General features: G+C 42.5%; 1 protein-coding gene across 12 annotated transcripts in view; it reads right to left on the reverse strand.

Moving 5' to 3' along the window:
* Nucleotides 1-16,744, reverse strand: part of tenm2a (teneurin transmembrane protein 2a) — a 220,585-nt gene that overhangs the window by 61,734 nt on the left and 142,107 nt on the right. For 6 of the 12 annotated variants that reach the window (XM_079671449.1, XM_079671448.1, XM_079671446.1 and 3 more), the window contains one exon: nt 6,364-6,573. The exons of the other annotated variants lie outside the window; for them this stretch is intronic. In XM_079671449.1, the coding sequence (XP_079527575.1) occupies nt 6,364-6,573 (210 nt within the window). The remainder of the gene's footprint in view (nt 1-6,363; nt 6,574-16,744) is intronic. 12 annotated transcript variants of the gene reach the window in all.

Raw genomic sequence — 16,744 nt, forward strand, 5'->3', positions numbered from 1 at the left:
TGGTAATTGTGAGTCTTAACCTGGTTGGTGCATGACTCTTTGGGTCACATTTGTCAAACATTGAGCTAATGAAACATTGGGCCCATAATAATCCATCTATGGAATTAAATCATTCCCTCTTCATAATTTCCTTTCTCTAGGCGGGTGTTTAGATCATATAGGGGGCATGGCACTCCTTTGCATCTGCAGCTGTAATGGCGACCAGTTTGTAAGGTGACCTGATTCCACCGGGCTGCCACTGGGACGCAGGTGTCACCCACATGGCCCCGAAGAACAGATGCTAGTGAAAGGAGAGAAGAGCCGAAGTGGGCGAAGAGACGAGAGTAAGACGAAGGGGCCTGACCTCTGCTACACGGGAGAGACGCAAAACATCTGTTTGTTTGCACATGCGAAGATGCCCCTGGGAGAACCGGCGTGCATATATTGGCATATGCAAACAGATATGCAGTTACACTCCTGCAGGAAAAGTCCAACTCTTGCATCATACATGCAGAGTGTAAATTGATATTAAAGCATGCAAAGAGTATATCTCTCCTCCTCCTTTCCATACAGCCAAATTCTTTCTTCAAGGATTTTTCCCCTCTCCTTTTATGGTGATTTTATTTGCATTTTGTTTGTGTCTTTTGCTGAGATGTAAAGCACTTTGGGATAAATCTTGTTTCTTAAGAGCACTTCATAAATACATTTGAACCGACTTCCCCTCTCTGCAATGCATACATAAATGTGACAGAGCTCCAACTACACCCTATCTGCATAAATACTTTTTTATCCAAGCAGAGCAACAATGCACACAACACAGAGCATGGGAAATACACTGGGAAAAATAAGCTCACACGCACACATGAAGGCATGGGCACACAGTCTGTGCGATATGAAAATAAAAGTAGGCACCATGTTAAAATCTGCGCACAGCAAACATGCACAGGTTTGTTTTTGTCTTTGTTCACTTTCCTGCTATAAATACTGAATCGTTTTTTATTCAAAATGGGATGAATAATACATGGCACACGTTGTATGGAAGAGGAATACATGGTTTTATAGCCTTAGTTTTCTATGTACTGCTGAGCGTGTGTACAAGCATCAATTGTGTGGAAATGTATGTGTGTGTGTGTACTGTTTAACAGTCCAGTCACTATATTGTTACACAGGGACTGAGTAATAAATCCTGTAGTGTTGCAGAAACTCACATCTGCCACATTTTGTAATAAAGATTTTAACATTCTGCTTGAAAAAAGACACAGAAATGCTATTATCTATCAGACAGCTGTGAATTGTATTATGAGTCTCCCGATAAAGTCAGAAAAATGTAAATGCTGAGAAAAGTACTTGTAATTCTATGCGTTTTCTGGCCTCCTGGGGCCGCGTACTGTCAGGTTAGCTGAAGTGAATTGTTACATGATAGAATGAGATTGTTTCTTTTATTCTGCATTGAATCAATATTTGCTAAATAAAGTGCATGAATGATTCAATGCTAATGTTTACTGTTCTTTAGGCACATGCCGCCTTTGTCTTCCACATCGACTTTAGTGTGCTGCAAAACAGCTACGACCGGAGACAAATTGCTTTCCTTTTTTCTCTGCTACAGAACAAAGTGATGTCAAAGAAATGTATTTTCATGTAGACTCAAAATCCATTAAAACAAATCCTTAAAAGCTCTTCAGAGAAAACACAAACACAAGGAGAAGTGGGGTCTGCCCGAGAAACAAGGCTGAAGTATAAGGCCGTTTTTTTTCTTTCATATGCTCAGACAACTTCTGACGAGAACCCCAGATTGCTTTAGCCACAGAAACACAAATCTGACCAACCATTGGAACAGAGGCCGCGCAGTAACAAGTAGGCTGCGGGCAAATGGATCCAATAAATTAAGATAGAGGACTTAGTCAGATGAATTGTCCGGTTTGTTCAAGTACAACCCGCAGGTAGGCTGATAGGAACAACTGTTTTAACCGGGAACTCAGTCTGATAAAAGGCAAAACATGCGGTGAGGAAATAGAGCAATTAGGGAGCAGCCAAGCATTTCACATTTTATTCCACTTTATCTTTCCCTCCTTTCTTTCCTCTCTCTTTGACTTGCCAGTGTGAGTAAACAGCGATTTTGAAAAGATTCTCTTAACAGCTCTCGGTTTTGTTTTCGCTGCCACTTTTTGTAGACAAGCTTGAGCCCTTCTGACTGCTGTTGAAGCCTGACCCACTTTATTCTGTCCAACGTCCCCCTGCGCCTAGAGAGGAGGGGGGGGGGGGGGGGGGGGGGGGGAACGGGACGGACGACACACACCATATAGCTGTAAGCTGGTGGTTTGGCTCAGGCTAATCCCTGGAAGTTCATTATGCTTTGCAATTCAAAAGGAGCCTCATTCAGCGGAGGAGCATTAGCCTGTCTGCTAACCTGCATCCTCTGTAAAGCACACAAGTGAGAGGCAGGGGCTCGCCACACCATATGAATCTCACAGTGTGAGTGTGTGTGTGTGTGTGTGTGTGTGTGTGTGTGTGTGTGTGTGTGTGTGTGTGTGTGTGTGTGTGTGTGTGTGTGTGTGTGTCTATATGAGTGTGTGACCAGCTGGCAGAAACCAATGCAGTTTGTTTTGTTGCCATGGATAGGCAAACTGTTTATTGACATTTTTCTGTGGTTAACAGAAATGTTGCAGGGCAGGATATGCACCTGGATGTGTGTGTGTGTGTGTGTGTGTGTGTGTGTGTGTGTGTGTGTGTGTGTGTGTGTGTGTGTGTGTGTGTGTGTGTGTGTGTGTGTGTGTGCAGAATAGAAATGCTCATTCAGCAGTTAAAAAGGGATCATCGCAGGGCTCAGCTCCCTGCCCTCCCTCCGTCCTTCCCACTCCTTTTGTCTCAATATTTATTTTATTTCACGACCCATATCTCCACTGCTCCTACATTTCTTTAAAAAAACAAAACAGTGCCACCCCCCATTGTTTTTCATGCACCTTCTCCCTGTGTTAATTGCTATTCTCCCTGTGTTTTAAGGTGGTATCTTCCCATGTGCTGCTGCTTCATATGTCCTCTGTCTGAGAATGTCATATTCTCCTCATTTGTCATTCTTCTCAGAGCTCAGAGACTGAGCACAATGGAAGGAGAGCTTGAGGTGAAACACACACACATGCTGAAAAAAGGAGCTTAATTTCTTACATCGGCTTTCGTATACACACAAACACATACAGGCACCAAAAAAAGATATAGTTAAATGCACACACACACACACACACACACACACACACACACACACACACACACACACACACACACACACACACACACACACACACCGCCTCTGCCTTGGCTAGTCATCTCTGTCTAATTAGGAGGCAATAATCCGCTAGAGAAGAGTCATCAAATTCAGCCAAAAACAAACAGTCTCCATGAGCAGAAAAATGCACGTGTGCATATTACCCCCACGCACACACAGATGCATATAACTGCACACACACACCAGGCGCGAATCATCCCACTGTTACGCAAATGTCACCCTTACATAAGCACCATTATGAAGAATAACATTAGAGCAGAAGGAGGCAACGCGTCTTCGCCTTTTGTTTCTGTAGATTTGTTTCAACAAAGCCATTAAACATTCATTGCTTCGGCAGTGACTTGGGGTGGCTTCCCTGGCATGAGATAGCTAGCCACTTTAGAGGAGGGCTCGGGCTAAAAATAGCCTAGCATTCCCCATGCATAATGAATGGCCAGACAGCGCTAACGCTCTTTCCAGGAGCGATCTGCCACGCTCCGGTTGGCCGTCTCAGCTCTGCCGGCGTTCCCAGACAGGTGCTCCGAGCCAAACAGTATTCCCACATAAACATTCGCAGACCCAATTCCCAGCCAATCCCCGGCAACACCGTTCCGTTCCCGTTCACTTGTCATGCTTCAGTGGGAACACAAGTCATGTCTGTCCACCTGTTAGCTTAGGTAATGGTGGACTACTTTACTGGAACAACACACGCACGCAGACACAAAAACACACATACACACAGCATGCTGCTTCCTGAGGATTATCTCGCTGTGGTCAGTTTCTGCCTGGCTTGGTAAGCCTCATTTCCTGCCCAGCGTCCACTCGCTGCAGGACCACACAAATCACACAAACAGACACTCACACAGGCACATGCATAAACAGACGCCGGTTATAGGTGTTTTATTTCCTCGCAGCCGTTCCTGTGACTTCCTACATGCCAGGGTTTGTTTATGCAGTTGCCAGACTGCCACTCTAAACTCATTTAGGTCGATTTTAATGGACGCCCAAAGCCAAGGACTCTCTCTGCACCCATTAGATCAGCAGTCCTGGCTGGGAATCGTGGCAATTTGCAATCTTCATCTCAATGTTGTTCTCCTTCCATCCAAATGTTTCTCTTTTCACCCTCTAAGCTCTCATCAGCGAACCCCGTTTTATTCACATTCCCCCCTTTTCATGTTCTTTATCTCTTTGACTCCCTGTGTCTCTCGGTTTCCGTCTCCCTTACAGTCCCCATCTATTTTTATTCTGTTTAGATGTTTCTTTTCACTCACTCTGCTTTTTCATTCTTTTTTTTTCCATGCACGATGTCTCATTAAACAACTTCAAAAGTCAAAGTTTGGCTTTCTGTATTTGTGTTCCCATTTGCCTCTTTGCACCTCTTTTTTCTCTGTCATTCTTGTTTTTTCTTTGTCTCCCTCGCTCTCTGTGTGTACAGGCTCAGCAGAGACTGAAAAGAAGCCCCGGAACAGAAAGTGTGGGTGTATGTGAACAAGAATGAGAGAAAGAGAAAGAGAGAGTGTGCCTGCGAGCCTCACTCTCCCTCTTTGCCAGCGTCTGCCATTAGGGTGTCAGTGGCAGAGTGAATTTATTTGCTGTGCGGTTACTGGGCTAATGATTGATGTTGCCCCAGCAAACAGTAAACCAATTAGAAGGCTGATGTAACGTCATTTTAAAAGCCTCCTAATCACGTTGCTCTTGAACCTGGGACCCGGGCCTTCCCTAATGAAGATTTATACTGGATCAAAGGAGAGCCTAACGCCATTAACAATAGATTGTATTCCACCAAAAATCACATTAGGATTTCTCTTCCCACCCCCCCACCCCTCCCTCCCATCAGGCCGCTGCTAAATATATCTGCTGATTACAAGTGCAGATGCACAGAGGAATGGAGAAAGGAGCGGGAAAGAGAGGGGCAGAGAGTTAGACGGAGTTGGCCCACGGTTAGCTAATTGTTGGGAATAAATGTGTATGATGATGAACAAACTCATCACAGCAGATGTGTGTGTGTGTGTGTGTGTGTGTGTGTGTGTGTGTGTGTGTGTGTGTGTGTGTGTGTGTGTGTGTGTGTGTGTGTGTGTGTGTGTGTGTGTGTGTGTGTGTGTGTGTGTGTGTGTGTGTGTGTGTGTGTGTGTGTGTGTGCGTGCGTGTGTGTGTGTGTGTGTGTGTGTGTATGGGGAAGAGAAATTGTTTTGAGGGGCTGATATAAGCACATAGGGCCTGTAACAGCCAAGAGAGAGTCCAATGATGAAAGAGGAAGCATACAGCCAGGAAAAATAAACTAGTTTGTCTTTTGCTGCACTGATCTCCTGCCGGTACTTAAAATTCATCATTCCCCTACCTTTCACTTTCCAGCGGATTATTAATGTCACATGGAAAGTAAGTACAAACACACCTACTCACTGGCAAACAGTCTGCGCTGTGCAGAGTGAAGAGGTTGCTTTTACTTGCATCATTGTTTTCCGGCGATAGTTAACTAAGGTGGGAGGGTAATATTTAAAATGAGATCCATTAAGAGATGACCAATTTTGACTAAAAATTTGCTTTTATTTATTATGTGACAACAGGTTTAGGAACAGAGCGTTTTCGTTTGTTACTTTCTGTCATTAATTATAATTTGTCATTATCATGTGCAGCTCTTGCAGCCGTCTTCACATGCCGGTTGATCTTATCAAATAAAAATATTTTAAATTGAATCCTTAAATGATCAATAATAGGATTTATCTCCTCTCTCATAAATCCCTAATATCCACAATTAACCATGCTAACAATCAATTTCTGTCTTAAATCTCTTGCTGCATATTTTATGATCCGTCACAATGCAAACAATAAATGCTTTAGTTCTTCTGTTTTGATTCCCAGCCCTGCAAACAAATGCTGACGACTGAGGAATGAAAAAAAAACGAAGAGCAGAGACAAAATGGCTAAAAGAATAAGATGTGACATTGAATTAAAGCGAGAGGATTGCTTGGCATTTTCCTGAGCAGCGACTAAATCAGATCAGGAAATGGACACTTGATGAGGTAATGCAGGTGATGGATGACATGTTGATGTATAAATAAAATGAATGAAAGGGTAAAAGGGGGGGGGGGGGGGGGGTGGGTGACTGGCGAACTCTCTTTTCTTACCCGCGGACGAGGCCTGGGACCGGAGCAAGTATGAGTCCTCGGGGTGAGGCTCCAGGTGGGAGTGGGGGGAGTTTTTCTCCAGCAGGGGCACCTGGCATTCCCTGAAGGGTGGAGACAGGCCGGGGGAGGGGTGGTGGTGGGGGGCGGACGAGGAGGACGGGAGGGACGGAGGGAGCAGGGACGAGGAAGAGGTTGGAGGGAGTGGGCGACCTGGAGGATGGAGGGACAGAGAGAGAGGGGGGGAGGGGAGGGGCGCGTTAGACAAAAAAAATGGCAATGGTTGACAGCGAGACAGGGGCCTGTTCCGAGGCGGGTTTACTAACTTATCTCGATCGTTTTTATTGGATGAGCCCAGAATGCCTTAAAGGGTCCGATAACCGAAACAAAGTTTAGTTTCTGAAGCCATGAAAATCGTTTGGGTTTTATTTTGTCTCTCTACGAACACTTTGAATGAAAACCGGACTTTAATGCTGACAGTTTTCAGTGGAACTATTTTCAAGGTATTTGTAAAAACTGTTGACAGCTTATTCTGAAAAGTAGGATATACTGCCACACTGGTTTGAGTCATAGTGCTCAGACTCAAAAACCTGAATATCTTAGGCCCTCTCTAAACAATAATATTTGAAAACATAAAAAAATAAAACATATTTTTAAAAAAATTTTTTTAGTTATATTTTTCATTAGTTTTACCAAAATAACTTGATTTAATTGTATTTAAAATAACATTTCCAAAGAAATAAATCCTTCGAATCTGCCTATTCAGTTTCTGTTGGAATGTGAAGGGTTAAATGAAAGAAGCTCATCTCTGTGAGTTACTGTGAAGAGAGGAGCTGATTGGTGGTCCAGCTGTGAATTCACAGGGCCCGCTATAGTAACTGAACGAGAGAGTAATGTCAAATGACAGTACAATTAGCCAATCATATATTCCCTCTAAATGGGTGGGCTTTATTTTCGTGGACTTTATGACAAGTTCCGCCCGCTGTGAAGTTTATGCATGTGGTGCAGTGATGCGTCCTAAAACCAGGAAGTAAGCTGCGCTCGGGTTCCCTTGACGAAAAAGCAATGGGATTTCTCCATAGGATTTTGGAAAATAGCTGGAAATAATGTCTGTGGAACGAACCTGTTTGATAATGTTTTGTTCAGCCGGATAATATCCACATGTCTTACCTACTTTTATACATTTCAAATCCTATATCTAATCGATAGATTTATGATCGATAGATTTATGATTAGCATAAGTTTGTTCATGATGGCTCATGTCAGTGATAGTGATGCGAAATTATTAACCGAATCATTTTCAAGATTGAGTTACAATGATAAACTGGAGTGGCAAAGGATCAGCTGAATGACCCGCCATCAAGTGCTTCATCCAAAAGGACAGGAGGATGGACTTTTTTGTTTAAGTGATTTGATCATCAAAGGTAGGCCTAAGTCATTTTTAATGTGGGCCGCCGTGCCGACTTAATTCATTTGTAATTGTTACTTGGCTGTGGGTGCCCTGTCATGATAAGTCTTTATATAAATTGTGTTGTTTAGTGTGGTAGAGGGTCGCTGTCATTGATGCGTTTTGCACCCCGGACCACTGTTTTGATATTCCGCTGAAGTATACGCTGTGACGCAATAACTCTTCTTTTGCTTTTTATTTCGAGGGAAGGGGGGGGGGGGGGGGGGTCAGAGGGCCTAGGTATAAAAGTCACGGCTCGCCACTGCTCAAAACAATACAGCTCTGCAGAAATCTCACACTGATACCACAAAATAAAACTAAACCTGCATGAGGTAAGTAAATACATGTTTTTTTGTTATTTAGAAGAATGAAACCTTTACAATCTGCTAAATGAATGTCAAAAGAGCAGCTGCACGTTGTAATCAATAAAGTTATCCAGATAACTTCGTAGTAAACTTGCTTCTTGGAACAAACCCCTGGTCATAGCAATGTAAAGCAGCTCGGATACAAACACAGAAGCTTGCTGAGTCGATACATTCTCAGAAAAAGACAGCAGGTCTCATTGATACATTAATGAGTGACAAAGAGATATTAAATGCACTGCAGACACTCAACTCATTATTACACACTTATGCTCAATTTAGCTTAGTTTAAACAAATGTTCCGTGCTTTAACCCTAATTGATTTTCATCCATACAACCTCCAAGAATAAATTATTTGCAGCACTATCCTTGCACTTGATCAATTAAAGCAAGCCTATATAACTTAAACAGTGGCTACTGTATTAAAAATGACAAAATTATGCTAAGACATAGTGAGAAATTAGCAAAAGTAAATACGAATGATGAAGTCCCTGCAAAATCCATCTTATGTTTCCTAAAATCAGACACCATAAGCTAATTTCATTTGTTTAAAAATTCAGATTGCAATTTCTTTTATATTTTACAACTTCTTGCTTTGCCAAGAGTACGATAAGATTTTCGTGAAGGCCTACATCCATTGTAAGATTGTCCTCTACATGGTGGAGACAAAAGAAAGTTAACAACCCAATCTTTAAATAGTGGGAGCCGTGGGGACGCGTGGACACAATCAGGCTGTCCCATACACCAGAGAGCAAAAAGAGGGATGGAGAACATTTTCTCTACTCTCTAAAGGTTTGGAATCAAGGACAAAGACAGATCTAATAAATTCTATTTGCAGACGGCTCAAAATATAGAATAATTATGTCTGCCATATTTGCAGCTCAATCAATCAACAATACAGTGAGAATGAGGCCAAGGAGTCCAGCCAATCCACCGAAGAACCTGGGTTATTACAACTGCTAATTATAGTCGACCAAAGACACTTTGATTCACTCAATATCACTTATTTTCTTCTGATTCCACTTTCAACATGATGGCCTTGTGCGCCAGAGATGTGTTTCTACAATCAAAAACTGTGTATTTTCTTTTTGTGACCTTCTACCAAAGTTAAATTGTAGGGGTCCGGGGAAAAAAAATAGGCCCTAGTTTTACAAACTTATCCATTCTTTCTTTGGTCAATGAAAACTTTACCAGAAAATAGAGCAAGTACAATAAACGGCCTTTCAGCAATTCACATCTTCTTTTATCACACTTCTATTTTCTCTTTTCTTTCGGACACAAAGATGCAAGAACAGACGAGGAGCAAGATGTGAGTTCTTGAAGAAAAGGCGAGAACATTTCTATTTCTTTCTTTCTCCTTTTCTTACTGACATTTCACAAGAATACAGATGTGGTGTGATTGTAATTTGACAGCATTCACCTTCCCATCTCGGAGTATTGATGGAAATCAAAATGTGTAAAGGCCATGATAGATTGGGAGCTCTTTTTGGGTAACGGTGCAATATAGCTGGCATAAGGGAAACTGTATCAAGGCAAGGGAGGGAGTGGGGTAGATAAATGAAGACATCGTTTAAGAAACAAAGTGATTGGACATAGTCTTTGGCTAGCTTGCCCATCTTTGCTGCTTTAAAACGAAGCGCATTAATCATGGGAAAATACACATTTGAGTCCAGGTGCCATTGCAGCTTTATCGAGATATATTTGATGGAAATGGAGGCAGAGTGATGTCTCCGTCCTGCCATCCAAACTGCTCTAGCTTAGAGCTTTGCGTCATGGAAACCAGAGCTAGGATCGATACACAGCCCCCCCCGTTAACTACACCCCAGAGAGGCCAGCCTTGTCTTCTGTTTAGGTATGTGTGTGTGTGTGTGTGTGTGTGTGTGTGTGTGTGTGGCTGTGTGTCCAGTCAATCTCATCAGCGCAAACAGAGAAAAATGGATAAACAATGGCAAAGCAAACACTGTGGCCAACAGGAGGGGAGGGACAGTGGGAGAAGGATGGAGAGAAAGGGGGGAGAGACAACGAGGTCACAGAGGGGAATGGAGAGTGGGAGAAAAAATAAATAGAGGGAGAGGAGGATGGAGAAAAAATGGGACAGTCCAGAAGCTGACAAAACGTATCGGCAATTAACAAAAAAAATGGGATAACAACCAATAGAGGGTAATTAGGAAGGGAGGAGGGAATGAGAGGGGACAGAGGAGAGGAAGATGGAGGACATGGAGAGAAGTAATGAAGAGGGAAAGAGGGAATGGGCCACGGAAGGATAGAAAGACAACGATTGATCTAAATGTATCGATCATTCACTTCAATTGACGGTAAGCAGGGACCTTGCTATTTGCATGTTTCACTAAACCCATAATGAGGCTATTGGTGACAGCAGCCAATAGAAAATGTACACAAGTGTGTGTTTTTGTGTGTGAGCGTAGGTGCACACCTTTGAGATTGCTTCAGTGCATTTTTTTTTATTGTACGCGTAAGGTTACTTGTTACGCCAGCGTGGTTATTAATATTTTAAATCATTTTAATTACAAAAAAGGAAAAATTGCACTAGTTGGCCAAAAGCAATTAAGGGAACTTTAATCTCCTTAGCAATTATGCTGTGGGGCATCCTTAACTCAGTCATTTCTGCCCGCTACATATCTGGAAAGGTCAGTGGAAATTGCTTTGTGTTATTAGAACAAAGACTTAGCAATGAGCATTCCTCTTGACGATTTGTTTCCGTGGCCCGTCCTTCATCCGCCTCCCCAGCCATCTGTACACATCTCAACGTCCGCCTCGCCATCCAAACACAGAGTCTATGCTTCTCTCGCAAGTGTTGATTAGCGTGAAAAATATGTGTATCACGGGGGGGAAAAACTGCCCATCTAAGGACGGTGGGATTAGCGTAGTCCTTTGATGATTTCATTACAATGTAAGAAGAAACTGTCTTTCATCATTGGTTTCATCCGTGCATTGACTTGCTTGTATGAGTCATGTAAGTGTTCGCTGTATTGAATAATCTCATCTATGAACTTCCTTTAATCCCCTCAAAGCCAATCATACAATGGCAACAAACAGACATAAGTCTCATTGTTGACCGTCAATGACTTCTGTTCCCTTCCTTTTCTCGTCCTTGTATCCCTCCCTCTCTTCGCATTCTCCCTCCTGCCTCACGCCGTCCATCCGTCCACCCATCTGGCTGAGGTGAGGAGTTGTAGGCCAAGGAGACTGGAGTGGAGCGAGGGGATGGAGCGACAGCTGGAGCCCAGTCAGACAAGAAGAGACAAATTACCCCTCTAACGAGAGCCATTCATCATCTCTCTCAACTCTCTTCCTACACACCTCCACGTGAAATACAGCGCACCTGGATGGGAAAAAAAAACACAAATCTACCGACTACGACTTGTTGTTGTTCTCAGTTACTCGTGCGGCTCAATCAGCACGTTCCTCTATTAAGAACATGACGAAGAGAAGAAGAAGAAGAAGAAGAAGAGGGGGGGGGGACAACAAGATAAGGGAGACGTGGAATGATTGAATGATCGGCGCGCGTGTTGGGAAAGAGCGAGGAAAAAGAGACGACACACCCATGCTGGCACATGCAGAGACTCATTACCGTGGCTGCTGTCAGCACAGATGTTGGACTGAGGGGGAACTGTCAGTCAGTGTGTGTGTGTGTGTGTGTGAGAGAGAGTGTGTGCCTATATGAGTATGTGTGGTAGTGTCTGACAGTGATCTGAGGGCTATTTAGTGATGACAGCTGCTGACACAATGGGCCCTTTTCTCTATTTATCTATACAGTGCAGTCTGTCTCCTCATCTCATCTCGTCCTCTTACCCCCCCTTTCTTTTTCCTCTAATCCTCGCCTGCTTTTTCCTCATATTCATGCCTTTTCTGATATTTCATTCAGCCTGATGCACACCTGTTAGCGTCTGTAAAGTATGAGCAACAAATTGATGTCACAGCCTATCCAGGGATGGCCGAGTTTATCCACCTGATACCTTGAATGCGTTCTCCCACAACTTTCCCGCTCATGTATTCCCTTTTACAATCAGAACCACTGCAGAAAAAGAGCGGTAAAATGAGCAAAGAAGGAAAGGGAGGGATAAGAGGATGATTCAACAGACGTGTTTTAATTAGTTAAGTTGAGCTTTCACAGCCTAAAGAGATGATTGTATCACTGGCTCTTTCTTTGATGTGTAACACAGTGTCTGGGTTCTTCTGTGGCCTACAGCTCGGGCTCCGTTCCTCTCTTTCATCACGCCTGCATCACTCCATCACTCCACATCTATGCGGGCCCTTTTCCCTCTTTCTAAAACAGGCAGATCCTCCAAAAAACCCACAGAAATGCACAAAGAGCCCGCAGCAGCTGATGATGAAGACGCCTTCCAGCTGCGAAGAAGGTGCCATCCACACTCTCAGCGTCACATTACTTTGTTTCGCATTACAGCTTTTTTAGCTTTTCTATCCCTTCCAGGTTTTGTCAAATCTGTTAAAAATGAGTTTAACCTAAATGTTCTTTTCCCATGAACTAAAAAGTTTCTGATTCAAGAAGTCCCGGTTCAGTGTAGTTTATAGTATTTGGGATGGAAACCATGAATAAGTTCTCAAATGAGAACTGGTTTCTTGTTGCCTCCCTGACTATCAGATCATCTTCTCAATGCTTTCCAACAGTAGCGCAATGAAGTGGCGCAAATAGCCTCCTGAATCATGTTTCTGTTCGTCAAGTATTGTAACCATGGCGTAAGTAAAATAGTTCTAAAACTTGACGAAACAAAGGCAAGACAATTTTATTTATATAGCACTTTTGAGCACCTAGCGATTCAAAGTGCATTACAGATTAAAAGCAAAGGTTTTACCATTTCAAAATGTCAATTTCATCAAAGAGGGGAGTGCTTCCAATAGGCTGAAGCATTTGTTAACACAGTGTGTCATTAAAGTGCACAAAGGTGTGTTTTTGAATAAGGAATAAACTCACAACCCAGTAGCACCTGTAGCGAGTCCACCGGTCCGACTCCCAAAAGTCATTCAAATAATGATTTGATTCTTGACTCAAAAACCCTAAATGAAAAGCGAATGCTTTCACTTAATAAATATTTTAGATGATGATAGTCAGACTGAGGCTGCAGCTTTTAGAAGGTTACTTAAAGTGTGTGGTGCTGAATGTTAGAGATCAAGAAATAAAAGTTCTAGTTTTAATAAACCTGTATGTACTCATATTCCATCTAATAATTCATCAGAAATTGAAAAAGGAATTGACAAGATATTAATAATTTCCATTCCTCGACACTTGTAGTTCCTTATTTTGTGAAATAGAACAGCCCTATAAACTGCAAATGCTTGCTTAACCATTTTTTTACGTGTGCTTTTATACATTATAATAAATACACAATATTAAGTGTGTATTGATACTACTTTTCTTCAAACCAAACCTTTGAATATTTTACCCCTCAGATACGTGACTCATCAAACTCGGAGAATTGCAGCAACCTAAGAGTGTGGACAAAAAAAGGAAAGTTATAATAAAGAAAATAAATACAGATTGCGAAGTGGAGAGGAGAAAACAGTGAAGGCCGAACACCGCCAAGGAAGAATGTCTTTCTTTCATTGAAAGAAACCGGCAAACAGATTATCTCTGAGTCTTCCTGACATTTGGTTCAGAAGGTCGCTCCTTACTGAAGTGGCTGCCTTTCTTTATTTGGAGAGGAGGACAGACACAACATGACACCGAGCGACACACTCGACCCGAAACTCACAAACCCAGCGCCTATCTGCATCTGCTAATTGAAACATGCCTCCCTGTTGCTGTGAAGTGCAAGTGTGTTTGTGAGTGTATCCGTGGCTGTACATGCTATTAAGATGCTGCAGCACACCTATGCTGTCCATTGTCAGAGATGCCCACTGCGTAACTTGGGGCAACCACGGAGGCTGCATTACCATATAAATTACATCCATGTTGTTGCCGCTGCTGTGGATTGATAGCATTGTTATGGATTCTTTGCATTGGACCCTCATTGAAAACAATCAAAAATGAATAGCCTCCTTCTCCCACATAAATACATACACACGCACGGAGGCACGCACTCATAACTGCACACACTGCAAGTGCACATGAAACAACACACACAGACATGGACACACTTTTAACATCAGGTGCAGAGAACTAGAATAGCCTTGGAAAGAGCTAGTGTGTGTGTGTGTGTGTGTGTGTGTGTGTGTGTGTGTGTGTGTGTGTGTGTGTGTGTGTGTGTGTGTGTGTGTGTGTGTGTGTGTGTGTGTGTGTGTGTGTGTGTGTGTGTGTGTGTGTGTGTGTGTGTGTGTGTGTGTGTGCATATTGCAGAATCTGTAACAGTAAATAAGTATTTCTTTAGCTGCTACTGTGTGCGGAAAACTGCTTGATGTCTATTTGTGAATTCATTTCATGTCCGGCCAAAAAATGTAATGTTTTTAACTTCAGGGCAGACAACACAATATATAATAAATCAGTGGCAAAATAATCACATATAATAGGTATAGAATATAATAATGGACTCACACCAACTACAAAAATTAAGTCATTTTTAGAGCTTAAAAAAAAACTAAAACCAATTATATCCAAATGTGTTATTTAAATGATAAACACACAGTGACAGCACTTTGCACAATGCTGAGCAATCTCTTAGGTAATTTAAGAGCTGGGCATAAGCAGTTTAATATAGTCTATAGTAGACCTGCGATGCTGCTTTCATATTTCCTCACTTGGGAGAAGACTTGAGAGTGAAATATGGACGAGCTCTTTGACGAGTGGAGATAGACTTGCACTTACACAAACATAACAAGAGTAAACCTGCTCCCAGCTTCAGAAAGACCCTCTTAGATTTATATTTGATCTGGAAGAGCAATATCTGTGTGTTTGTTATCTCGACCGGAGAAAGCTTTTAGAAGTTGCAGTGCGAAAATAAGTAGGGTGAAATGCCCAGGAAGAGCTTTTCCTCCGATCTGCCGCATCGCTGAATTATAAGCAGAAAGTTTAGTGACATGAGAACAAATTGTGAACTACAGTTACCACGGTGTGGACATGACAGACAGAGTTGCAAGTGGAGGATGACTTCCTTCTGCACAAATTGTGTTTCACATTCTTGGCAGGTACAAAGGTTAAAGTTGAACCGAAGTAAAGCAAAACAATTCTAATAAAAGACAGCCCAACCTAAAGACCAAGGTAAGGTTTGAGAAAGACAGAAGCTTTGATAGAATACAAAACTTTAATGGAGAAAATTACACCAATTAGCACTTAAGCGTAAGTCATCGAAGCTTAAATGAAATGTTCACACCTCTTCATGACTGATTTTCCACTCTGATGGCACCCTTTTGTGGTTATATCATGTCTCCTGCACACCAGCGTTTTAGGGTGAATGCCTTTATTTCACTTGCAAAGAAGAAATATGCAAAGTATTTGCATTTTAAGATAGGGCTCATTTCATGACAATTTTAGGAAACAAAAGCCTCGCTAAAAACAAAACTGCATTACCCACAATCACCCGACAGCTCAAAGAACGGCAGTCATCATGAATCCAATGCATACGGAATAGCGAGGAACGAAAAACACGTGCGGCAGAATACAGAAACACACATCTATCAACGTAGCACACACTTTTTGCACATGAACAGGTGCTTGTACACAAAATACCTATTCAACATTCCACTGAAACAACCGGTAATTGCTGCGGTTGCTATGACAATCCGGTTCCGTAAAAAGCACAAAAAGAACAGAAAACATCTGAAAAAACAAAGAGGAAAACATTTCAAAGAGAGAAAGGAGAGAGGAAGAGCCCCGGGAGAGGAGAGAAGTGATCCGGATTTGTTTGCTGCGCCGATCTGCCAGTTAGCGACCTTGTGCAGTCAGAGATAGCATGGTGTATTGTAATCTCATGAATAAACTTGATTTCAATGGAGTCTTGTTATTGTGAGTGATGTTACATTATGTGAAGTACGTGTGTGAGAGTGTGAGCTTGTGAGGCTGAGTCAGCAGTGTCTCCTTTGACGATTAGCGAACATGTGTGCAAACACACGTGGTGTATTTAGAGGCGGGGGATAATGATTCTGCTGCGGCCTGTTGCTGAGAGAAAGCTCTTCTCTCTTTGATGTTCAGCAGATGCTATATATGGAAACGGCAGGGAAAAAAATGATTGAGTCAAAAGAAAAACAGCCACATTGTATTCCCTCTAACTAGCTTACTGTTGAGCATCTCGTTGTCTTTCTCAAGGTGAACAGGCCGGAGTCTCCACACTCTGAGCCAAATGTACTGAGCCTTCTGCGCCTCGGTTTGAACACACTCTGCGCCTCAGAGATGTGTGTGTTCTTTATCAAAGAGACACAGCGGCGTGAAGCAGCAGATTCCCTGTCTCTACGCGTGTACCTCTCGCTTTTGTGTTGTCCTTTGAAAGAGGCATCGCACAAATAATGAATATAACAGGAGCTGCAATAACTTTGGGTGATTTTACCGGATTTTACCGGAAAGGGTCTTGTAAATGGGGAGGGACATTGTTACAGGGATTATTCTCGCCTTTAATCTACATATGTTGTTGTGGTAAAGGAAAGGAGCGTTAATCAACATGTGTTA

Source organism: Notothenia rossii, assembly GCF_949606895.1.
Source record: "Notothenia rossii genome assembly, chromosome: 3".
Lineage (NCBI taxonomy): Eukaryota > Metazoa > Chordata > Actinopteri > Perciformes > Nototheniidae > Notothenia > Notothenia rossii.